This window comes from Coregonus clupeaformis, chromosome 7 (genome assembly GCF_020615455.1).
Source record: "Coregonus clupeaformis isolate EN_2021a chromosome 7, ASM2061545v1, whole genome shotgun sequence".
Taxonomy (NCBI): domain Eukaryota; kingdom Metazoa; phylum Chordata; class Actinopteri; order Salmoniformes; family Salmonidae; genus Coregonus; species Coregonus clupeaformis.
The window spans coordinates 50923549-50950365 of record NC_059198.1 but is presented as its reverse complement, the minus strand read 5'-3'; the positions used below and the strand labels follow the sequence as shown (position 1 = coordinate 50950365).

The 26817-nt window shown below is 45.7% G+C and overlaps 1 protein-coding gene across 1 annotated transcript in view; it reads left to right on the top strand.

Annotated features, from left to right (window-relative positions):
* LOC121569939 (collagen alpha-1(XI) chain-like) overlaps positions 1-26817 on the top strand; it is a 202515-nt gene that overhangs the window by 25236 nt on the left and 150462 nt on the right. Inside the window, exons 4-5 of the mRNA XM_041881290.2 lie at positions 3448-3610; positions 23043-23168. Of these exons, the coding sequence (XP_041737224.1) occupies positions 3448-3610; positions 23043-23168 (289 nt within the window). The remainder of the gene's footprint in view (positions 1-3447; positions 3611-23042; positions 23169-26817) is intronic.

The window sequence follows — 26817 nt, the reverse complement described above, 5'->3', positions numbered from 1 at the left end:
AAGCTGCCATTCTAACAACACAGAGAAACAGTAGATACCAAGCTGCCATTCTAACAACACAGAGAAACAGTAGATACCATGCTGCCATTCTAACAACACAGAGAAACAGTAGATACCAAGCTGCCATTCTAACAACACAGAGAAACAGTAGATACCAAGCTGCCATTCTAACAACACAGCGAAATAGTAGATACCAAGCTGCCATTCTAACAACACAGAGAAACAGTAGCCCCCACTAGCCTACTTTGTGGCAGTTCTGTGAGGTGCTCGTGTCCACTGTGCAGTTTTGTGACTGACTGTCTAAAATGCAATGCTCACTGTGCAGGATTTTAGTGTTTAAGGACCTGGCAGGAGTCCAACACTAGGCCTTGGCCAAATCCTCACTGACTAGGCTGTGACTAATGCTGTCTACCTACCTGGCCAGCCCTCCTCGGTTTATGCATTTTATTATTAATTTTTTAATTTTTTAATTAATCTTTATTTAACCAGGGAAGCCAATTGAGAACAAGTTCTCATTTACAACTGCGACCTGGCCAAGATAAAGCAAAGCAGTGCGATAAAAACAACAACAACACAGAGTTACATATGGGGTAAAACAAAACATAAAGTCGAAAAATACAACAGAAAATCTATATACAGTGTGTGCGAATGTAGTAAGTTATGGAGGTAAGGCAATAAATAGGCCATAGTGCAAAATAGTTATTTTATAGAGATACAGTATGCTGTCCATGCGTACTTGAACAGGGGGAAAATGATAGTATTGCTGTTGTGTCATTCAAAGGAAAGGCGTTCAAACATTTCCGAGGCACATGTTGAAGCAACCGTCAGATATGCGAGTGCATTTCATTTATAAGTATTGCCAAAATGAAAAAGAACAGTTAGTATGTTAACATAATATTTATTTTGTAGCCAGTTTGTAATGCACTGGATGGATGCGTAATGGCTGACGAACTAAATGCGTGGTTTGTTATCATAATGACAGATATACAGGACAAGTATCGTCATCCGAGAGCAGCCATTTTGATCAGTACTGCTGACTGTTGGTTCTTGAACACTGGTCACTTTAATAATGTTTACATACTGTTTTACCCACCTCAGACTGTATTCCAGTCTAGGCCTATCCTATATACAGTGTATTGGGAAAGTATTCAGACCCCTTGACTTTTTCCACATTTTGTTACATTACAGCCTTATTCTAAAATGTATTACATAGTTTTTTTTCTCTTCATCAATCTACACACAATACCCCATCATGACAAAGCAAAAACAGGTTTTTATGTTTGAAAAAAAATTATAAAAATAAACGGAAATATCAAATATCATCCTCCTCAGGCTCCTCTCTCAGGCTCCTCCTCCTCCTCCTCCTCCTCCTCCTCCTCCTCTCTCAGGCTCCTCCTCCTCCTCCTCCTCCTCCTCCTCCTCTCTCAGGCTCCTCCTCCTCCTCCTCTCTCCTCCTCCTCCTCCTCCTCCTCCTCCTCCTCTCTCAGGCTCCTCCTCCTCCGCCTCCTCCTCCTCCTCCTCTTCCTCCTCCTCTCTCAGGCTCCTCCTCCTCCCCCTCCTCCTCCTCCTCCTCCTCCTCCTCCTCCTCTCTCAGGCTCCTCCTCCTCCTCCTCCTCCTCCTCCTCCTCCTCCTCTCTCAGGCTCCTCCTCCTCCTCCTCCTCCTCCTCCTCCTCTCTCAGGCTCCTCCTCCTCCCCCTCCTCCTCCTCCTCCTCCTCCTCCTCCTCTCTCCTCCTCTCTCAGGCTCCCCTCCTCCCTCCTCCTCCCTCCTCCTCCTCCTCTCTCAGGCTCCTCCTCCTCCTCCTCTCTCCTCCTCCTCCTCCTCCTCCTCCTCCTCCTCTCTCAGGCTCCTCCTCCTGCGCCTCCTCCTCCTCCTCTTCCTCCTCCTATCTCAGGCTCCTCCTCCTCTCTCCTCCTCCTCCTCCTCCTCTCTCAGGCTCCTCCTCCTCTCTCCTTCTCCTCCTTCTCCTCCACTCTCCTCTACCTCCTCCTCTACCTCCTCTTCCTCCTCCTCCTCCTCCTCCTCCTCTCTCAGGCTCCACCTCCTCTATCAGGCTCCTCCTCCTCTCTCAGGCTCCTCCTCCTCTCTCCTCCTCCTCCTCCTCCTCTTCCTCGGGACAATGTTTTGACTGTGTGCCTCCTGCTCCCTCCTGACACACACTTTTCCAGAATGTTCAACACGTCTGTCATGCCGAGTCATGCTGAGTAACCCAGAACACATCTGTCATGCCGAGTCATGCTGAGTAACCCAGAACACGTCTGTCATGCCGAGTCATGCTGAGTAACCCAGAACACGTCTGTCATGCCGAGTCATGCTGAGTAACCCAGAACACGTCTGTCATGCCGAGTCATGCTGAGTAACCCAGAACACGTCTGTCATGCCGAGTCATGCTGAGTATCCCAGAACACATCTGTCATGCAGAGTCATGCTGAGTAACCCAGAACATGTCTGTCATGCCGAGTCATGCTGAGTAACCCAGAACACGTCTGTCATGCCGAGTCATGCTGAGTAACCCAGAACACGTCTGTCATGCCGAGTCATGCTGAGTAACCCAGAACACGTCTGTCATGCCGAGTCATGCTGAGTAACCCAGAACACGTCTGTCATGCCGAGTCATGCTGAGAAACCCAGAACACGTCTGTCATGCCGAGTCATGCTGAGTAACCCAGAACACATCTGTCATGCCGAGTCATGCTGAGTAACCCAGAACACGTCTGTCATGCCGAGTCATGCTGAGTAACCCAGAACACGTCTGTCATGCCGAGTCATGCTGAGTAACCCAGAACACGTCTGTCATGCCGAGTCATGCTGAGTAACCCAGAACACGTCTGTCATGCCGAGTCATGCTGAGTAACCCAGAACACGTCTGTCATGCCGAGTCATGCTGAGTAACCCAGAACACGTCTGTCATGCCGAGTCATGCTGAGTAACCCAGAACACGTCTGTCATGCCGAGTCATGCTGAGTAACCCAGAACACGTCTGTCACGCCGAGTCATGCTGAGTAACCCAGAACACGTCTGTCATGCCGAGTCATGCTGAGTAACCCAGAAGGAGGATTATGTTTGGAGTTTAATGAGTATAATCCAGTGTTGAACAGAGTGTGGAGGCCAGAATGTCCTGGAGGGGGCTCGGGAGGTGTGGGGTGCACGTGTGACCACGCCGGGTAACCCCTTTTTTTGCGTCCTAAATGACACACTATTCCCTATATAGTGCTATGGATCCCGGTCAGGAATAGGGAATAGGGTGCCATTGAAACGCACCAATGTCTGTTTTTTTGTGGAGGTTTTTGTTAGTCTGGTTAAAACAGACTCAACGCTACAAATGACTTCACTGTTTGAATGGGTGAGCGCAGCTTTCAGTCTGGTTTAGCAGTCAGGTTTTGCAGCAGTCCAATCCGAATGTATCTCACCATGTATCTCTGTGTTTTCTCTTGTCCCCTCCGACAGGTGGCATCGTGTGGCCATCAGTGTGGAAAAGCAGAGGGTCACCATCATGGTGGACTGTCAACAGAAGATCACCAAACCCCTCCTCAGGAGTGACCGTGCATCCATCAACACCAACGGCATCACCGTGTTCGGAACCAGGATCCTCGATGAGGACGTCTTCCAGGTAAAGACACGATGTTGGATAGAACGCTGTGCTGTACATTCTGCTTGGTTGGTGTAACATGGTGATGTTAACCTTGTCCCCAGGTTAATTAAGCATAGCGCATATAAGCCTGGAACTCCAATGACTCAAATCTGCAGTACAGTGTATGTGGGAGTAAAAAAATAAAATAATTAAAATACACTGAACAAAAATATAAACACAACATGTAAAGTGTTGGTCCAATGTTTCATGAGCTGAAAGTAAAATATCCCAGAAATGTTCCATACACACAAAAAGCTTATTTCTCTTAAATGTTGTACACAAATTTGTGTACATCCCTGTTAGTGAGCGTTTCTCCTTTGCCAAGATAATCCATCCACCTGACAGGTGTGGCATATCAAGAAGCTGATTAAACAGCATGATCATTACACAGGTGCTCCTTTTGTCGGGGACAATAAATGGCCACTCTAAAATGTGCAGTTTCGATGGCCACTGGCACACTGGAGAACTTAGAGTGTGCTCTTCACAGATGAATGCCAGTTTCAACTGTACCGGGCAGATGGCAGACAGCGTGTATGGTGTTGTGCGGGCGAGCGGTTTGCTGATGTCAACGTTGTGAACAGAGTGCACCATGGTGGCGGTGGGGTTATGGTATGGGCAGGAATAAGCTATGGACAATGAACACAATTGCATTTTATCAATGGCAATTTGAATGCACAGAGATACCGTGACGAGATCCTGAGGCCCATTGACGTGCCATTCATTCGCCGCCATCACCTCATGTTTCAGCATGATCATGCACGGCCCCATGTCACAAATATCTGTACACAATTCCTGGAAGCTGAAAATGTTCCAACTCTTCCGAGACCTGCACAATCACCAGACATGTCACCCATTAAGCATGTTTGGGATGCTCTGGAGCGACATGTATGACAGCGTGTTCCAGTTCCCGCCACTATCCAGCAACTTCGCACAGCCATTGAAGAGGAGTGGGACAACATTCCACAGGCCACAATCAACAGCCTGATCAACTCTTTGTGAAGGAGATGTGTTGCGCTGCCTGATGCAAATGGTGGTCACACCAGATACTGACTGGTTTTCTGATCCACACCCCTACTTTTTTAAATAGGTATCTGTGACCAACAGATGCATATCTGTATTCCCAGTCATGTGAAATCCATAAATCAGGGCCCAATGAATTTATTTCAATTTACTGATTTCCTTACATGAAGTGTAACTCAGTAAAGTCGTTGAAATTGTTGCATGTTGTGTTTATATTTTTGTTCAGTGTATCTTTGTCCTTGTTGACTTTAGAGGAATCCAGAACCAGAGTTGTAGTTGCAGTTCATCTTTGTTGATATGTAGTCAGCTCTGGTTGTGTGCGACTTGATGACTCGTTGACGTGGAGACAAGCATGCAGGAGGATGTGTGATATACAGTGCATTAATTATTGCAACTAGGGTGTTCATTTTTTAAAAACTATGAATAAAATAAGTATGCGCTGAAAGTTTATTGGCTTATACGTTATGGTGTGTCTTTAGAAGTTGAACGATGCAGCTGTAATGTAATGTTTGTGTTCCGTTGGATTAGAATGCAAGAAAAGTCTCAAACGTCTCATTTGTTGGTACATCAAACAACCAGAACCCGTAGCAGAGGCTTTATTCTAAAATGATTTACTGTACAATAAATGTATATGATCACACACTGTCTTTATGACTTTGGAGGAGTGGCACCTGCACATCATAAATGGTACTAATCAGCCACAGCTTTCCTCTCTGTTGGGTAGCTAGTGTAGCTAACTCTCTGTTATGTAGCTATCTCTCTGTTGTGTAGCTATCTCTCTGTTGTGTAGCTATCTCTCTGTTATGTAGCTATCTCTCTGTTGTGTAGCTATCTCTCTGTTGTGTAGCTAACTCTCTGTTATGTAGCTATCTCTCTGTTGTGTAGCTATCTCTCTGTTATGTAGCTATCTCTCTGTTGTGTAGCTATCTCTCTGTTATGTAGCTATCTCTCTGTTGTGTAGCTATCTCTCTGTTGTGTAGCTAACTCTCTGTTATGTAGCTATCTCTCTGTTGTGTAGCTATCTCTCTGTTATGTAGCTATCTCTCTGTTGTGTAGCTATCTCTCTGTTGTGTAGCTAACTCTCTGTTATGTAGCTATCTCTCTGTTGTGTAGCTATCTCTCTGTTGTGTAGCTATCTCTCTGTTATGTAGCTATCTCTCTGTTGTGTAGCTATCTCTCTGTTATGTAGCTATCTCTCTGTTGTGTAGCTAACTCTCTGTTATGTAGCTATCTCTCTGTTTACATCATTTAGCAGACGCTCTTATCCAGAGCGACTTACAAATTGGTGCATTCAACTTATGGTAGCAAGTGGGACAACCACTTTTTTTCTTCTTTTTTTTATGGGGGGGTGGGGGAGGGTAGAAGGATGACTTTATACTATTCCAGGTATTCTTTAAAGAGGTATCTCTCTGGTATGTAGCTATCACTCTGTTAGAGAAAGGGGGATACCTACTCAGTTGTACAACTGAAAACATTCAACTGAAATGTGTCTTTCTCATTTAACACAACCCCTCTGAATCAGGGGAGCTGCCTTAATCGACGTCCTTGTCATCGGCGCCAGGGGAACAGTGGGTTAACTGCCTTGCTCAGAACAACAGATGTTTACCTTCTAAGCTCTGGGATTCGATCCAGCAACCTTTTGGTTACTGGCCCAACGCTCCTACCCGCCAGGCTACAAAGCTATCTCTCTGTTGTGTAGCTATCTCCCTGTTGTGTAGCTATCTCTCTGTTGTGTAGCTATCTCTCTGTTGTGTAGCTATCTCTCTGTTGTGTAGCTATCTCTCTGTTGTGTAGCTATCTCTCTGTTGTGTAGCTATCTCTCTGTTATGTAGCTATCTCTCTGTTATGTAGCCATCTCGCTGTTGTGTAGCTATCTCTCTGTTATGTAGCTATCTCTCTCTGTTATTTAGCCATCTCGCTGTTGTGTAGCTATCTCTCTGTTGTGTAGCTATCTCGCTGTTGTGTAGCTATCTCTCTGTTGTGTAGCTATCTCTCTGTTGTGTAGCTATCTCTCGCTGCTCTGCTCTATTAGAAAATGAGCAGTGCTGAGTGCTCACCTCCATGACCATATCTGAGTTCCAAATGGCACCCTATTCCCTACATAGTGCACTAATTTTGATTGGCCTTGGTCAAATGAGGGCTCAGGAATACTGTACACTTCACACTGTAGTAGCCACCTTGTGAGGGACCTAGCCAGAGATGCCTATTTCTATTAGCAGAAGAAAATATTGGATGTCAATTATGATCATAACACAAAGGCCAGTTGCCGATGCATAGCTGTCTACGGCTGAAGTAGTCTTCTGTAGCCAGTGGACTTAAGCAGCTTGAGGTGATACCTCTGGTAGGCTACTAGGCTTGTAATTAAAGATCTTGGCCCATCTGTTAGGCAGAGTGGAACTTCAGGGGTGATGGGGTTCACTGAAGACAACAATGGACACTGGGAATGTTTTGTTGTCCACTGTCTGCAGGTGCTTTTCATTTGAAGGAGAACTTCGAACTTCAAATGGCGCTGACGCTGTGAGTGAAATGCTGTTGCTAAAGTGTAATAAACGGGTTTTAGTGGTTAAACAAGTAGTGTTTTGTGGCTAAAAAAGAGAAATCTATGGACTATGTTGAGTTTACATAGCCATAAGTAACATTTTCCTTAAAGGAACTTCATTTGTGCTATTTTTTTTTATGGCATGATGTTTGACCCATACATCTGTAGTCTCAGATATTGTTGTTAGAAGATAAATATCCTGCTCTTATGTTTTAATGTCTCTCTGACTTTCTCCCAAGTCTCGCTTTAGTGATGTATTGGTGTGTTTTCTCTTCCCCTTGTGAACTCTCTCCAGGTCCCCAGTTCAGGCAGAGGTGGACGGTCAGAGTGAGTTGGATGTAAATAATGACTGAAAATGGGCTGATTGTCATGTGAGGGGGAGGTAAATGTCACCACCCTGCTTTGGGTGCAGGGGACAGGTCACCACCTTGGATGCAGGGCACAGGTCACCACCCTGCTGTGGATGCAGTGGACAGGTCACCACCCTGCAGTGGATGCAGGGCACAGGTCACCACCCTGCTGTGGATGCAGTGGGCAGGTCACCACCCTGCTGTGGATGCAGGGGACAGGTCACCACCCTAGATGCAGGGCACAGGTCACCACCCTGGTGTGGATGTAGGGGACAGGTCACTACCCTGGTGTGGATGCAGGGGACAGGTCACCACCCTAGATGCAGGGCACAGGTCACCACCCTGGTGTGGATGTAGGGGACAGGTCACTACCCTGGTGTGGATGTAGGGGACAGGTCACTACCCTGGTGTGGATGTAGGGGACAGGTCACCACCCTGGATGCAGGGCACAGGTCACCACCCTGCTGTGGATGTAGGGGACAGGTCACCACCTTGGATGCAGGGCACAGGTCACCACCCTGCTGTGGATGCAGTGGACAGGTCACCACCCTGCAGTGGATGCAGGGCACAGGTCACCACCCTGCTGTGGATGCAGTGGACAGGTCACCACCCTGCTGTGGATGCAGGGCACAGGTCACCACCCTGCTGTGGATGCAGTGGACAGGTCACCACCCTGCTGTGGATGCAGTGGGCAGGTCACCACCCTGCTGTGGATGCAGGGGACAGAGGGTTGTGTTTGAGGGCTGTGTTTGCCTGTGAGAGGGTGAGTTTGCGGTTGTTTATGTGGTGCTGGGGGGTTGGGGAGTGACCTGTCATCATTCTCTGGCCCTGCTTGCCTTGCCCCGACTGCTGGGTCTAACCCTAACCCTGACTGTGGGCTGACTGATGGGTCTAACCATAACCTGAACCAGTACCTGGGCTTGAGGAGATGATGAATATGTTAAGATCTCCTTTGATGCCCAGGATCCTTCAATTCAAAGTCCCGTTAACCAGCTCTGCAAGTGTTATAATGTCAAAATATGTTTGGTACTCACCAAAATATGGAGTTCCACAGAGCAACTGTCGTCACTACTGCCGTTACGGTATGCACTTCCAAAAAAGGTCAAAATAAAAATAAAATCAATGATCTTTCGGGATACTGTAATGCTGCTGGATCAGCAAGCCTGTGTGTGGCAGTACTGAGTGATATTATTGGAGGTGCCGAAGGTTGTCAGTGGTCAATTTGTTTGGAGCGGAGCTTCAGTGATCAGGGTGTTTGGAGCGGAGGGTCAGTGGTCAGGGCGTTTGGAGCGGAGCGTCAGTGGGTCAGGGTGTTTGGAGCAGGGCGTCAGTGGGTCAGGTTGTTTGGAGCAGGGCGTCAGTGGGTCAGGTTGTTTGGAGCGAAGCGTCAGTGGGTCAGGTTGTTTGGAGCAGAGCGTCAGTGGGTCAGGGTGTTTGGAGCAGGGCGTCAGTGGGTCAGGTTGTTTGGAGCGAAGCGTCAGTGGGTCAGGGTGTTTGGAGCAGAGCGTCAGTGGGTCAGGGTGTTTGGAGCAGAGCGTCAGTGGGTCAGGTTGTTTGGAGCAGGGTGTCAGTGGGTCAGGTTGTTTGGAGCGAAGTGTCAGTGGGTCAGGTTGTTTGGAGTGGAGCGTCAGTGGGTCAGATTGTTTGGAGCAGGGCGTCAGTGGGTCAGATTGTTTGGAGCAGGGCGTCAGTGGGTCAGGTTGTTTGGAGCAGAGCGACAGTGGGTCAGGTTGTTTGGAACGGAGCGTCAGTGGGTCAGGTTGTTTGGAGAGAAGCGTCAGTGGGTCAGGGTGTTGCATTCTGTGTTGAAATGTGGCGTGCTGTGTGTTGTGGCATCTTAGTGTCTACTTCTATCTGGAGAGTTTCTTAGGTTGGGGATCGAACATTTTGTGGAGTAAGAGGACATTCTTGTCATTGCCCAATGCTCATTTGTCGTTCAGCTTACATGACGTAGCGAGTTCACACTTGTATCCTAGTTGTATTGCATTTCACACTACACTAATGAATTCAATAGTAACCATAACTACTGTATCAGCGGGAAAGCTTTTCTTTCCCCAACATTAACAGTATTTCAAACGTCCCTGTCTCTTATAAAGGGATATTTTCCCTGTCAGTTTTGATGAGATGTATTAGCTGACCCAGAACTCATTAGCTGTATGGCAGGTTGTGGTTCCAGTCAGAAATGTGGCCAGTAGAATGGATCAGTGTGAGAACCATAAGACCACAGTAACAGGGTGAGACTGAAACAGAACTCCTGTCTGTTCTCTGTGCGTAGTAGTCACCTAGCTTCACACTGTTACATTATGGGATGTGTGCGGAGGACACACCTGAGTATTCTGTGTCGGACTTCCCAAATCCCAACTGTGTGTGGAAGGAGGGTGAAATCGAAACCACATCAAGCTAAAGTCATTATATTTCAAACAGGACCTTTTTATAACCGGTTATGCAAATGACACATTAAACACACATTGAACACACACCAGTCATGTGTCTAACTCATACTTTGAACTTAGAATGTTCCTTGTAAATCGGCCTTACTCATGAATAACCTGCTGTTAGCCCATATGATATCTGCGTGATGGCGTCTGAAGGGTCCAGTTGTCATACCGGACTGAGTGGATGACTGAGGGCCTTCCTCCCCCCTCCTCCCCTCCTTCTTCCCTCCCCCCTCCCCCCTCCTCCTCCTCCCCTACTTACCCAGCCCACCCAAGGAGCCACAGCCATGAGACCGTCCATTCATCCCAGGTTTACATTACCTGTCAGAGGCACAGACTTTAGCCCTCTGTGGATGCAGGGGACAGGTCACCACCCTGGATGTATAGTGTGAAATATTCTATCCTCAGTTCCTGACATCCAAACATGGCTCCCTTCCCTGCTTAATTTGTCACTGTCTCTTTACCTCTTCCCTTGTCCACGCTATAAACCCACTTACCAAACATACATCCTTGTACATAGGCTTTAAGTACTTAGATTGTATTTAGATGGTGCCAAATGGAGCAAAGTTTGGCATTACCTTCCTTTTTAATTCAGGTCGCTGCAAGTCCTATGAACTCTGGTACTGTACCTGTGGAAAATGGCAGTCATAATGTCATTCCTGATCCCGTGTCTCTGGCCCTGTGTCTGTCTGTCCCCAGTCTGGGCCAGGACTAGGGGTCTCTGTCTCTGGTCCATGTTTGTGTGCAGACGGCCTTCTCTCAGGCATTTCCTAATTAAAGCTGACTCTAGGCAGGGTTCAAGCCACTCTCTGTTGGTGTTTGGGTGACAAATGAGGTAATGCGTGTCAACTTAACTTAGACCACAGCTTGATCTCAGCTTGATCTCTCCTGTGTTCTCTCCACCCCACCCCCCTCGCCCCCCCACCCCTCCATCTCTCTACCCCCTCGCCCCCCTCGCCCCCCACCCCTCCATCTCTCTACCCCCCACCCCCCCACCCCTCCATCTCTCCACCCCACCCTCACCCCTCCAGACTCATTGGCACACAGGTTCAATGCTGATGCCCAGTTGACTGGCCAATCCTGGCTTTCATGGTCTACTGATTGTGTGAAATAGGTGACCTGTGATCAGGTAATCGACTTAAACATGGCTTATAATAACGTAGGATTTTGCTCTGGGGTGGTATTTACATTGGTTTAGGCAGTAGGTGGTCCATTAGGTATTCTGTTTGGGTTTTGGATTTATCTACGCACGCACACACACACACACACACACACACACACACACACACACACACATTCTTGCTGATATTCCATGTATAGTGTGTGTCAGAAACTCTCTGACATGAGCGTAATAGTTTCAGTCCCCTCCATTCTTTACCTCTAGGCACAGCACAGTTCTCTCTCCGTTCTCTTCCAGGCTCCAAACCTAACACATGCTAGTTTAAAATCCTCCAAGTTCCCTTTCAGCTGTCCCTCAGAGGTGTGAATAGGTGAAGGAGACTTTGTTAGCAATTATAGAGTGAGTAGAATCCAAATGATGGAGCCAAGATGTAATGTATGTAAACTAGGGTGAGGTATGTACTTTATATGTTGACTGCCCTTTTGGAGAGCAGTCATAGAATTTAGAGGGAGTTCTACTAGAAGGGGTACAACATGGAAACAGTTCTGAAGGGGTACAACATGGAAACAGTTCTGAAGGGGTACAACATGGAAACAGTTCTGAAGGGGTACAACATGGAAACAGTTCTGAAGGGGTACAACATGGAAACAGTTATGAAGGGGTACAACATGGAAACAGTTCTGAAGGGGTACAACATGGAAACAGTTCTGAAGGGGTACAACATGGAAACAATTGTGAAGGGGTACAGCATGGAAACAGTTCTGAAGGGGTAAAACATGGAAACAGTTCTGAAGGGGTACAACATGGAAACAGTTCCGAAGGGGTACAGCATGGAAATGGTTCTGAAGGGGTACAACATGGAAACAGTTCTGAAGGGGTACAACATGGAAACAGTTATGAAGGGGTACAACATGGAAACAGTTCTGAAGGGGTACAACATGGAAACAGTTCTGAAGGGGTACAACATGGAAACAGTTCTGAAGGGGTACAACATGGAAACAGTTCTGAAGGGGTACAACATGGAAACAGTTCTGAAGGGGTACAACATGGAAACAGTTCTGAAGGGGTACAACATGGAAACAGTTCTGAAGGGGTACAACATGGAAACAGTTATGAAGGGGTACAACATGGAAACAGTTCTGAAGGGGTACAACATGGAAACGGTTCTGAAGGGGTACAACATGGAAACAGTTCTGAAGGGGTACAACATGGAAACAGTTCTGGCCTGGTGGTAATAGTTAACTCTCCACCCTGGTTATACTGGTGGCCTGGTGGTAATAGTTAACTCTCCACCCTGGTTATACTGGTGGCCTGGTGGTAATAGTTAACTTCCACCCTGGTTATACTGGTGGCCTGGTGGTAATAGTTAACTCTCCACCCTGGTTATACTGGTGGCCTGGTGGTAATAGTTAACTCTCCACCCTGGTTATACTGGTGACCTGGTGGTAATAGTTAACTCTCCATCCTGGTTATACTGGTGGCCTGGTGGTAATAGTTAACTCTCCACCCTGGTTATACTGGTGGCCTGGTGGTAATAGTTAACTCTCCACCCTGGTTATACTGGTGGCCTGGTGGTAATAGTTAACTCCCCACCCTGGTTATACTGGTGGCCTGGTGGTAATAGTTAACTCTCCACCCTGGTTATACTGGTGGCCTGGTGGTAATAGTTAACTCTCCACCCTGGTTATACTGGTGAACTGGTGGTAATAGTTAACTCTCCACCCTGGTTATACTGGTGGCCTGGTGGTAATAGTTAACTCTCCACCCTGGTTATACTGGTGGCCTGGTGGTAATAGTTAACTCTCCACCCTGGTTATACTGGTGGCCTCGTGGTAATAGTTAACTCTCCACCCTGGTTATACTGGTGGCCTGGTGGTAATAGTTAACTCTCCACCCTGGTTATACTGGTGGCCTGGTGGTAATAGTTAACTCTCCACCCTGGTTATACTGGTGGCCTGGTGGTAATAGTTAACTCTCCACCCTGGTTATACTGGTGGCCAAGTGGTAATAGTTAACTCTCCACTCTGGTTATACTGGTGGCCTGGTGGTAATAGTTAACTGTCCACCCTGGTTATACTGGTGGCCTGGTGGTAATAGTTAACTCTCCACCCTGGTTATACTGGTGGCCTGGTGGTAATAGTTAACTCCCCACCCTGGTTATACTGGTGGCCTGGTGGTAATAGTTAACTCTCCACCCTGGTTATACTGGTGGCCTGGTGGTAATAGTTAACTCTCCACCCTGGTTATACTGGTGGCCTGGTGGTAATAGTTAACTCTCCACTCTGGTTATACTGGTGGCCTGGTGGTAATAGTTAACTCTCCACCCTGGTTATACTGGTGGCCTGGTGGTAATAGTTAACTCTCCACCCTGGTTATACTGGTGGCCTGGTGGTAATAGTTAACTCTCCACCCTGGTTATACTGGTGACCTGGTGGTAATAGTTAACTCTCCATCCTGGTTATACTGGTGGCCTGGTGGTAATAGTTAACTCTCCACCCTGGTTATACTGGTGGCCTGGTGGTAATAGTTAACTCTCCACCCTGGTTATACTGGTGGCCTGGTGGTAATAGTTAACTCCCCACCCTGGTTATACTGGTGGCCTGGTGGTAATAGTTAACTCTCCACCCTGGTTATACTGGTGGCCTGGTGGTAATAGTTAACTCTCCACCCTGGTTATACTGGTGAACTGGTGGTAATAGTTAACTCTCCACCCTGGTTATACTGGTGGCCTGGTGGTAATAGTTAACTCTCCACCCTGGTTATACTGGTGGCCTGGTGGTAATAGTTAACTCTCCACCCTGGTTATACTGGTGGCCTCGTGGTAATAGTTAACTCTCCACCCTGGTTATACTGGTGGCCTGGTGGTAATAGTTAACTCTCCACCCTGGTTATACTGGTGGCCTGGTGGTAATAGTTAACTCTCCACCCTGGTTATACTGGTGGCCTGGTGGTAATAGTTAACTCTCCACCCTGGTTATACTGGTGGCCAAGTGGTAATAGTTAACTCTCCACTCTGGTTATACTGGTGGCCTGGTGGTAATAGTTAACTGTCCACCCTGGTTATACTGGTGGCCTGGTGGTAATAGTTAACTCTCCACCCTGGTTATACTGGTGGCCTGGTGGTAATAGTTAACTCCCCACCCTGGTTATACTGGTGGCCTGGTGGTAATAGTTAACTCTCCACCCTGGTTATACTGGTGGCCTGGTGGTAATAGTTAACTCTCCACCCTGGTTATACTGGTGGCCTGGTGGTAATAGTTAACTCTCCACTCTGGTTATACTGGTGGCCTGGTGGTAATAGTTAACTCTCCACCCTGGTTATACTGGTGGCCTGGTGGTAATAGTTAACTCTCCACCCTGGTTATACTGGTGGCCTGGTGGTAATAGTTAACTCTCCACTCTGGTTATACTGGTGGCCTGGTGGTAATAGTTAACTCTCCACCCTGGTTATACTGGTGGCCTGGTGGTAATAGTTAACTCTCCACCCTGGTTATACTGGTGGCCTGGTGGTAATAGTTAACTCTCCACCCTGGTTATACTGGTGGCCTGGTGGTAATAGTTAACTCTCCACCCTGGTTATACTGGTGACCTGGTGGTAATAGTTAACTCTCCACCCTGGTTATACTGGTGGCCTGGTGGTAATAGTTAACTCTCCACCCTGGTTATACTGGTGGCCTGGTGGTAATAGTTAACTCTCCACCCTGGTTATACTGGTGGCCTGGTGGTAATAGTTAACTCTCCACCCTGGTTATACTGGTGGCCTGGTGGTAATAGTTAACTCTCCACTCTGGTTATACTGGTGGCCTGGTGGTAATAGTTAACTCTCCACCCTGGTTATACTGGTGTCCTGGTGGTAATAGTTAACTCTCCACCCTGGTTATACTGGTGGCCTGGTGGTAATAGTTAACTCTCCACCCTGGTTATACTGGTGGCCTGGTGGTAATAGTTAACTCTCCACCCTGGTTATACTGGTGACCTGGTGGTAATAGTTAACTCTCCACCCTGGTTATACTGGTGGCCTGGTGGTAATAGTTAACTCTCCACCCTGGTTATACTGGTGGCCTGGTGGTAATAGTTAACTCTCCACCCTGGTTATACTGGTGGCCTGGTGGTAATAGTTAACTCTCCACCCTGGTTATACTGGTGGCCTGGTGGTAATAGTTAACTCTCCACCCTGGTTATACTGGTGGCCTGGTGGTAATAGTTAACTCTCCACCCTGGTTATACTGGTGGCCTGGTGGCCTGGTGGTAATAGTTAACTCTCCACCCTGGTTATACTGGTGGCCTTGTGGTAATAGTTAACTCTCCACCCTGGTTATACTGGTGGCCTGGTGGTAATAGTTAACTCTCCACCCTGGTTATACTGGTGGCCTGGTGGTAATAGTTAACTCTCCACCCTGGTTATACTGGTGGCCTGGTGGTAATAGTTAACTCTCCACCCTGGTTATACTGGTGGCCTGGTGGTAATAGTTAACTCCCCACCCTGGTTATACTGGTGGCCTGGTGGTAATAGTTAACTCTCCACCCTGGTTATACTGGTGGCCTGGTGGTAATAGTTAACTCTCCACCCTGGTTATACTGGTGGCCTGGTGGTAATAGTTAACTCTCCACCCTGGTTATACTGGTGGCCTGGTGGTAATAGTTAACTCTCCACCCTGGTTATACTGGTGGCCTGGTGGTAATAGTTAACTCTCCACCCTGGTTATACTGGTGGCCTGGTGGTAATAGTTAACTCTCCACCCTGGTTATACTGGTGGCCTGGTGGTAATAGTTAACTCTCCACCCTGGTTATACTGGTGGCCTTGTGGTAATAGTTAACTCTCCACCCTGGTTATACTGGTGGCCTGGTTGTAATAGTTAACTCTCCACCCTGGTTATACTGGTGGCCTGATGGTAATAGTTAACTCTCCACCCTGGTTATACTGGTGGCCTGGTGGTAATAGTTAACTCTCCACCCTGGTTATACTGGTGGCCTGGTGGTAATAGTTAACTCTCCACCCTGGTTATACTGGTGGCCTGGTGGTAATAGTTAACTCTCCACCCTGGTTATACTGGTGGCCTGGTGGTAATAGTTAACTCTCCACCCTGGTTATACTGGTGGCCTGGTGGTAATAGTTAACTCTCCACCCTGGTTATACTGGTGGCCTGGTGGTAATAGTTAACTCTCCACCCTGGTTATACTGGTGGCCTGGTGGTAATAGTTAACTCCCCACCCTGGTTATACTGGTGGCCTGGTGGTAATAGTTAACTCTCCACCCTGGTTATACTGGTGGCCTGGTGGTAATAGTTAACTCTCCACCCTGGTTATACTGGTGGCCTTGTGGTAATAGTTAACTCTCCACCCTGGTTATACTGGTGGCCTGGTGGTAATAGTTAACTCTCCACCCTGGTTATACTGGTGGCCTGGTGGTAATAGTTAACTCTCCACCCTGGTTATACTGGTGGCCTGGTGGTAATAGTTAACTCTCCACCCTGGTTATACTGGTGGCCTGGTGGTAATAGTTAACTCTCCACCCTGGTTATACTGGTGGCCTGGTGGTAATAGTTAACTCTCCACCCTGGTTATACTGGTGGCCTGGTGGTAATAGTTAACTCTCCACCCTGGTTATACTGGTGGCCTGGTGGTAATAGTTAACTCTCCACCCTGGTTATACTGGTGGCCTGGTGGTAATAGTTAACTCCCCACCCTGGTTATACTGGTGGCCTGGTGGTAATAGTTAACTCTCCACCCTGGTTATACTGGTGGCCTCGTGGTAATAGTTAACTCCCCACCCTGGTTATACTGATGGCCTGGTGGTAATAGTTAACTCTCCTCCCTGGTTATACTGGTGGCCTGGTGGTAATAGTTAACTCTCCACCCTGGTTATACTGGTGGCCTGGTGGTAATAGTTAACTCTCCACCCTGGTTATACTGGTGGCCTCGTGGTAATAGTTAACTCTCCACCCTGGTTATACTGGTGGCCTGTTGGTAATAGTTAACTCTCCACCCTGGTTATACTGGTGGCCTGGTTGTAATAGTTGACTCTCCACCCTGGTTATACTGGTGGCCTGGTGGTAATAGTTAACTCTCCACCCTGGTTATACTGGTGGCCTGGTGGTAATAGTTAACTCTCCACCCTGGTTATACTGGTGGCCTGGTGGTAATAGTTAACTCTCCACCCTGGTTATACTGGTGGCCTGGTGGTAATAGTTAACTCTCCACCCTGGTTATACTGGTGGCCTGGTGGTAATAGTTAACTCTCCACCCTGGTTATACTGGTGGCCTGGTGGTAATAGTTAACTCTCCACCCTGGTTATACTGGTGGCCTGGTGGTAATAGTTAACTCTCCACCCTGGTTATACTGGTGGCCTGGTGGTAATAGTTAACTCTCCACCCTGGTTATACTGGTGGCCTGGTGGTAATAGTTAACTCTCCACCCTGGTTATACTGGTGGCCTGGTGGTAATAGTTAACTATCCACCCTGGTTATACTGGTGGCCTGGTGGTAATAGTTAACTCTCCACCCTGGGGTCCTGTGGTTACAGTTAATAATAATAATAACATGCCATTTAGCAGACGCTTTTATCCAAAGCGACTTACAGTCATGCGTGCATACATTTTTGTGTATGGGTGGTCCCGGGGATCGAACCCACTACCTTGGCGTTACAAGCGCCGTGCTCTACCAGCTGAGCTACAGAGGACCACTGGGGTCTGTATCATGGGGGTGAAAACGACCTGCTTTCAATCCCACAGGGATGAGGCTACCAGGCTGGGCCATGTACATTTGACCCTGTCACTGATCTAGTTGAAAAGGTGCATCTGATTTCACTCACGTTGAGTACCCTCAAAGTATCCTGGAGTATACTACCTCCTCCAACCCCACCACCAGTGGAGGCTGCTGAGGGGAGGACGGCTCATAATAATGGCTGGAACGGAGCCAATAGAATGGCATCAAACACCTGGAAACCATGTGTTTGATGTATTTGATGCCATTCCACCATTCCTCTCCAGCCATTACCGTGAGCCCGTCCTCCCCAATGAAGGTGACACCAACCTCCTGTGCCCCCCACCTCAACCCGAAAACCCAAACTGTTTCAGAAAACATTAGCTCTACAAATACATGTTGGATTTCATCCTCCTTTGGTGTTTAGGATCAGGTTTAATTGGTGTTTAGGATCAGGTTTAATTGGTGTTCAGGAGCAGGTTTAATTAGTTTTCAGTAGCAGGTTTAATTTGTGTTTAGGAGCAGGTATAATTGGGGTTTAGGAGCAGGTTTAATTGGTGTTCAGGAGCAGGTTTAATTGGTGTTCAGGAGAAGGTTTAACTGGTGATCAGGAGAGGGTTTAATTGGTGTTCAGGAGAGGGTTTAATTGGTGTTTAGGAGCAGGTTTAATTGGTGTTCAGTAGAGGGTTTAATTGGTGTTCAGGAGCAGGTTTAATTGGTGTTCAGGAGAGTGTTTAATTGGTGTTCAGGAGCAGGTTTAATTGGTGTTCAAGAGAGGGTTTAATTGGTGATCAGGAGCAGGTTTAATTGGTGTTCAGGAGAGTGTTTAATTGGTGTTCAGAAGAGGGTTTAATTGGTGTTCAGGAGAGGGTTTAATTGGTGTTCAGGAGAGTGTTTAATTGGTGTTCGGTGTTCAAGAGAGTGTTTAATTGGTGTTCAGGAGTAGGTTTAATTGGTGTTCAGGAGAGGGTTTAATTGGTGTTCAGGATCAGGTTTAATTGGTGTTCAGGAGAGTGTTTAATTGGCATTCAGGAGCAGGTTTAATTGGTGTTCAGGAGAGTGTTTAATTGGTATCCAGGAGCAGGTTTAATTGGTGTTCAGGAGAGGGTTTAATTGGTGTTCAGGAGAGTGTTTAATTAGTGTTCAGGAGCAGGTATAATTGGTGTTCAGGAGAGGTTTTAAATGGTGTTCAGGAGAGTGTTTAATTAGTGTTCAGGAGCAGGTATCATTGGTGTTCAGGAGAGGGTTTGATTGATGTTAAGGAGAGGGTTTAATTAGTGTTCAGGAGAGGGTTTAATTGGTGTTCAGGAGCAGGTTTAATTGGTGTTCAGGAGAGGGTTTAATTGGTGTTCAGGAGCAGGTTTAATTGGTGTTCAGGAGCAGGTTTAATGAGATCTGCATTGCCTTTTGTTCTTCTTTCCTGTCACAATCACTAATGACATAAACCCCAGTGCTAAGAATAATAATGTACTTACCCAGCCAGTGTCTAAACTAGATTTTCCACTGTGCCCTGTGGATCAGTGTTCTCTTGTGATGCCCAGATTGTGTGCAGTAAGGCAAGAAACAGTACTTTTTTTGAGCTACCTTTTACATTTCTAGTCATTTAGCAGACGCTCTTATCCAGAGCAATTTACAGTTAGTGAGTGCATACATTTTCATACTGGCCCCCCGTGGGAACGAACACACAACCCTGGCGTTGCAAGCGCCATGCTCAACCAACTGAGCTACAGGGGACTACAGGGAACTTTTCAAATCATAGTCGCACACCTCAAGTAGCCTAGCCCATGGGCCTGTATGTTTTGATAAGGTTTGTTTCACAACTAAAGTGGCCAAATACAGTTGAAGTCGGAAGTTTACATACACTTAGGTTGGAGTCATTAAAACTCGTTTTTCAACCACTCCACAAATGTCTTGTTAACAAACTATAGTTTTGGCAAGTCGGTTAGGACATCTACTTTGTGCATGACACAACTAATTTTTCCAACAATTGTTTACAAACAGATTATTTCACTTAAAATTCACTGTATCACAATTCCAGTGGGTCAGAAGATTACATACACTAAGTTGACTGTGCCTTTAAACAGCTTGGAAAATTCCAGAAATTGATGTCAAGGCTTTAAAAGCTTCTGATAGGCTAATTGACATAATTTGAGTAAATTGGAGGTACCTGTGGATGTATTTCAAGGCCTACCTTCAAACTCAGTGCCTTTTTTCTTGACATCATGGGAAAATCAAAAGAGATCAGCCAAAACCTCAGAAAAAACATTGTAGACCTCCATAAGTCTGGTTCATCCTTGGGAGCAATTGCCAAATGCCTGAAGGTACCACGTTCATCTGTACAAACAATAGTACGCAAGTATAAACACCATGGGACCACGCAGCCGTCATACCGCTCAGGAAGGAGAAGCGTTCTATCTCATAGAGATGAACGTACTTTGGTGCAAAAAGTGCAAATCAATTGCAGAACAACAGCAAAGGACCTTGTGAAGATGCTGGAGGAAACAGGTAGAAAATTATCTATATCCACAGTAAAACAAGTCCTATATCAACCCCTGTAGCTCAGTTGGTAGAGCATGGCACTTGCAACTCCAGGGTTGTGGGTTCGACTCCCACAGGGGGCAGGTATAAAAAATGTATGCACTCATTAACTATAAGTTGCTCTGGATAAGAGCGTCTGCTAAATGACTAAAATGTAAAACATTTAACCTGAAAGGCTGCTCAGCAAGGAAGAAGCCACTGCTCCAAAACCGCCATAAAAAAGCCATACTACGGTTTGCAACTGCACATGTGGACAAAGATTTTACTTTTTGGAGAAATGTCCTCTGGTCTGATGAAACAAAAATAGAACTGTTTGGCTATAATGACCATCGTTATGTTTGGAGGAAAAAGGGCGAGCTTGCAAGCCGAAGAGCACCATCCCAAACGTGAAGCACGGGGGTGGCAGCATCATGCTGTGGGGGTGCTTTGCTGCAGGAGGGACTGGTGCACTTCACAAAAAAGATGGCATCATGAGAAAGGAAAATTATGTGGATATATTGAAGCAAAATCTCAAGACATCAGTCAGGAAGTTAAAGCTTGGTCGCAAATGGTTCTTCCAAATGGACAACGACCCCAAGCATACTTCCAAATTTGTGACAAAATGTCTTAAGGACAACAAAGTCAAGGTATTGGAGTGGCCATCACAAGGCCCTGACCTCAATCCTATAGAAAATGTGTGGAAAGAACTGAAAAAGCGTGTGCGAGCAAGGAGGCCTACAAACCTGACTCAGCTACACCAGCTCTGTCAGGAGGAATGGGCCAAAATTCACCCAACTTATTGTGGGACGCTTGTGGAAGGTTACCCGAAACGTTTGACCCAAGTTAAACAATTTAAAGGCAATGCTACTAAATACTAATTGAGTGTATGTAAACTTCTGACCCACTGGGAATGTGATGAAACAAATAAAAGCTGAAATAAATCATTCTCTCTACTATTATTCTGACATATCACATTCTTAAAATAAAGTGGTGATCCTAACTGACCTAAGACAGGGAATTTTTACTAGGATTAAATGTCAGGAATTGTGAAAAACTGAGTGTAAATGTATTTGGCTAAGGTTTATGTAAACTTCCGACTTCAACTGTAACTTCTTAAAATTAAGCACATGAATCCATAATTGTTTCTTTAGACCTGTCTAAAATAAATAATGGATTTATTGTGATGGTGTAGGCTATATTAAATGGATTTATTAGACTTTTTTAAATGTAGATGTTCCAATGGTCTGCATTAGTGGCTTGTAGGCTATGCGTGGAAGCCAGGAGATGCTAAAGGTGTTTATGTTAATTAACGGTCAATTGCCGTGAGACCGGCAGTTATTTGTATGACAATCACCGGCTGACAAAATGTCATGACCGTCACAGCCCTACTCATCAATGCTTTTATTACAAGCAGGCTTGACTACTGTAATGCTCTCCTGTCTGGTCTACCCAAGAAAGCCATTGGTCAACTGCAAAACATACAGAATGCTGCAGCACGGCTACTGACCAAGACCAGACGGAGAGCACACATTACCCTGGTTTTAAGGTCTCTGCACTGGCTGCCTATGAGTTTTAGAATAATTTTTAAGATTCCTCTTTTGTTTTTTAAATCAATCCACGATTGTGCTCCCCAATACTTGTCAGACATGCTTTTGAGTTATGTACCCAGTAGGTCCCTCAGGTCGTCTGGCAATGGCCTTTTAACAATCCCAAAGCCTAGGACCATTAGGCATGGAGAGGCAGCCTTTAGTTACTATGCCCCCAGCCTCTGGAATAGCCTGCCAGAGGACCTGAGGGGGGCCAAAACTGTGGACATTTTTAAAAGAGATCTTAAAACACTCTTTTTTAGTTTTGCTTTTCCTCAGGGGGCTTTTTAGTCGTTCAATTTTTATTGTTATTATTTTGTTGTTTTTTCCTCTTATGTTTTGTTGTGAAATAAATATGTATGTTTTTTTGTAAATGTTTTTCTTTTTTTTATGTTTTCCTGTGAAGCGCACTGCGTTGCATTCATGTCTGAAAAGTGCTGTATAAATAAAGCTTGATTAGATTTGATTTGGATGAGTGTCCTGTGGATGAGTGTCCTGTGGATGAGTGTCCTGTGGATGAGTGTCCTGTGGATGAGTGTCCTGTGGATGAGTGTCCTGTGGATGAGTGCCATGTGGATGAGTGTCCTGTGGATGAGTGTCCTGTGGATGAGTGTCCTGTGGATGAGTGTCCTATGGATGAGTGCCCTGTGGATGAGTGTCCTATGGATGAGTGTCCTGTGGATGAGTGTCCTGTGGATGAGTGTCCTGTGGATGAGTGTCCTATGGTATGTGTCAAGCTGTTTAATCAGTAGGCTAGAATCACCTCCCCTTTCCCTTTCTAACACTGCCAGCCTGAGAACTCTAAGACCGCACTAAAACACTGCACCTCCTTTAGAGGCTGATGGGGATTACATGTTATCTGACGTATGGTTTTATGTTCTGTCCATCTTCTTCCTGCTATGACCTCATTTCCTGTGAATATTGTCTGATGATAGTCAGTGTTTTCTTTAGTACAGAGATCAATATTCATCAAATTTGTGACTAAAGTTAGACTTGTTATTTTACTTCTTTATTGTTCATATTATATTTGAACTACGGTACTCACAATACCATACTGTGTCTGTCTGCTAACTGTCACCTATAGGAAGGGTTAGAGGTCAACAGGATTTCCCCACAACTCATCCTTCTCTCCTTTCCTCAGGGTGACATCCAGCAGCTGCTGATTGTGGCCGATCCTAAAGCAGCTTATGACTACTGTGAACACTACAGCCCCGACTGTGAAACCCCCCACGGCCACTCCCTGCAGGCCCAGCAGCCCGAAGACCAGGTCAGTATTCCCGAGGGCCAGAGGGCCACAGGGCTCTGGATGGGGGTCACAGTTTGAGGCCCCCAGTGTAAGTGAGTGGACCAGGACCTATTCTGGAAGTGCCAGCTCTTGAGGGTTAGTCGTTATGGGACCCTATGTACCGAATCATAGACCCCATACACACAGGACATATAAAGTCAGTCATCTATCTCAGAACATCATTAGAGGTGTCTCTTAGAGCATCATTAGAGAGAGGTGTCTCTTAGAGCATCATTAGAGAGAGGTGTGTCTTAGAACATCATTAGAGAGAGGTGTCTCTTAGAACATCATTAGAGGTGTCTCTTAGAGCATCATTAGAGAGAGGTGTGTCTTAGAACATCATTAGAGAGAGGTGTGTCTTAGAACATCATTAGAGATAGGTGTCTCTTAGAACATCATTAGAGAGAGGTGTCTCTTAGAACATCATTAGATGTATTTCTATGGTGTTTACTCCCTTTACCTTTAACATCAATAGAGGAAGAAGTATGGTCATTGGAGTCTCGTTTCTCCAATTGGTCATCCAGTAACTCAGTAAGACATCTAATGATCTCTTCAGAACACTCTTTAGGTATTTACTCTTGAATTTTCGTTTATTTTTTGCTTTGTAACGGAATCCACCATAGAACCAGAGCCAAACCGCACGCAGCCTTATGTTTCAGACACATAACAAAAAACACAATTCCGGACGAAATTCTTTAAATTCCACAATGTATGTGTCCACTTTGGAGAGAATAGTTTTTGTTCTGCTAGTGTGTTTCACAGATCCACCATAGAACCAGAGCCAAACCGCACGCAGCCTTATGTTTCAGACACATAACAAAAAACACAGCCAACCACGTGCTTGAGCACTGTTCTGTAAAGCGATACATGACATCTGTGTTTTCCATAGATTATACTGATAAATATATACATCTAAAATATAGTACGATGTGGCAACTAAATGCACTACATCATTCTTATCATAAGAGCAGCAGGTTTTTCCCTTATTATGACTCATTTATACACCCATTAAAACAGAACAACACCCATTAAAACAGAACAACACCCATTAAAACAGAACAACACCCATTAAAACAGAACAACACCCATTAACACATAACTACAACCTTTAAAACAGAACTACACCCATTAAAACAGAACAACACCCATTAAAACAGAACAACACCCATTAAAACAGAACAACACTCATTAAAACAGAACAACACTCATTAAAACAGAACAACACTCATTAAAACAGAACTACACCCATTAAAACAGAACAACACCCATTAAAACAGAACAACACCCATTAAAACAGAACTATACCCATTAAAACAGAACAGCACCCATTAAAACAGAACAACACCCATTAAAACAGAACTACACCCATTAAAACAGAACAACACCCATTAAAACAGAACAACACCCATTAAAACAGAACTATACCCATTAAAACAGAACAGCACCCATTAAAACAGAACAACACCCATTAAAACAGAACTACACCCATTAAAACAGAACTACACCCATTAAAACAGAACAACACCAATTAAAACAGAACTACAGCCATTACAGTTTTTTACAATCACTTTGTCACACACAGAACCTTGACGTCATTTTTCAAATTCTGTCTTGTGGATTTGGCCACAGGTTCTCATCTGGATCACAATGGATGTTTTCATTAGCCAAACATCTTGGAAAAAACCGTTGGGCATGGCGAATCCAGGCCTGACACTGGTCTGCCGTGATGTCATTGCATGCGTCATCCATGGCCTGGAGAAGAGTGACTTGTTCATTGGGGCGCCTATCATAAACCTTCCATCTCTATGTGGAGAAAAATTCCTCAATCGGGTTAAGGAAAGGAGAGTATGGGGGTAAATACAGGGTGGTAAATAAAAAATAAAAAATAAATAAATAGTAAATTGTGCATGGGCCTGAAACCATGCTTGCACCATATGAGCATGGTGGAACCTGACATTATCCCACACAATGACATAGGTCACACCATCAGCTCTACAGACCTGATCGAGCTCATCAAGGAAGGTTACAAGGAGAGCTGCATTATATGATCCAATAAGAGGTCTGCGTCCCACCACACCATCTTCTGATATAGCCGCACACATGGTAATGTTGGCCCCACGTTGTCCAGGTACTTGGATGGTTGCCCGCTGGCCAATGAAATTCCGACCTCTCCTCCTTGTCTTGGCCAGGTTAAAGCCTGCCTCATCCAAATTTATGAATTTGTGATGGTTGTCATCAGCATCAAGCTCCATCACCCTCTAAAAATACATTTTGGAAAGAGATTTACTGATTACTGTACAATGTAGAATTATTTGGGAATTTTATTACAACAGCCATCTTGAAACTGAACATACCTGAACATACTCAGTCCTCATTTGCTTCACTCGGTCTGCATTTCTTTCAAAAGGCACACGGTATAGTTGTTTTAAAGACACCTGGTGCCTTTTCAGCATGCGTGCAATAGTCAGCAAACTTATGGATTCCACATTGTTAAACATGTCTTCATTGTCCAAGATATGCTGGTGAATTTCTGTAAGGTTAATATAATTTCTGGCCCGAACCAAATCGACCACAGCCTGCTCTTGTTGGTCAGTCAGAATTTTGCCTCTGCCTCCCCTATTTGGCCTAGTCTCAATTCTACAGGGAACATTACAGTAAGAAGACACTTGGTCACATCACCTACTCTGTGATACACATTGGTATGCAGTCATTTGACAATTGAGAGTAGCATAATGTTTAGTGCATGCTGACGACTTACCGGTTCTCATTGCGGAAAGTTCTGATTATTGAGGCCACGGTTGACCTTCTGAGGTTTGGTTGTATCATTGTAGCCGCCTCAGTCATTGTCATGCCATGATTTATGACATGGTCTACAACTATTGCCCGGATTTCATTGGACACTGCTGTTGCTGCCGCTGTCTTGGTCCGTGGCCTTGTCCTCTACCACGTTCCCCCACACCTCTCAAACGAGGCCCACGACCACCTCTCAGAAGGGGTGCTTTTCCCCTGCCATTCCTTTGACCAACACATCTTCCTCGTCTTCCTCCCACCCACACCCGTCGCTATGGGCGGGCCATAGGGGGCCGGGCCCGCCCCCAAAAATGCTTGTGCCCCCCCACTTGAGGGAATTTATTATTAAATATACGTACTGTAGGCTAATAATAATTGTGCCCTGCCCTCCCATGCATTTCATATGCCCCCCTTAAGACTGAGGTCTGGCGACGGATCTGCTCCCACCACTGCTTGACCTCTATTGTGACCTGGATCACCTGCCGGCTCCATGTTACAGTACGTATCGCTATGTTGTTGCAAGTGGATCCCAATCAATTCTTTATATACTCGTTCCACAATGTGAACTCAATCATCAGTAACGAGTTGGCAGAATTGGACAAGCAATTACAATGGCCTGCATCCATACAGTGCAGTACTGTCAATAGTCTGAAAAGGTGGTACATGGGACCATAGAAACGGTGTCTGATAAAGAATGATATTGAAATATTACATCCATAGATAATGTAGTCTAATTGGTTCATGCTCCACGCTAATTGGTGACAATGAATCTCGTTATCTTGAAACTTTCATTATCTAAACATGGAATATTGTTTGTCTGTTTCATTTTAGTCATTTAGCA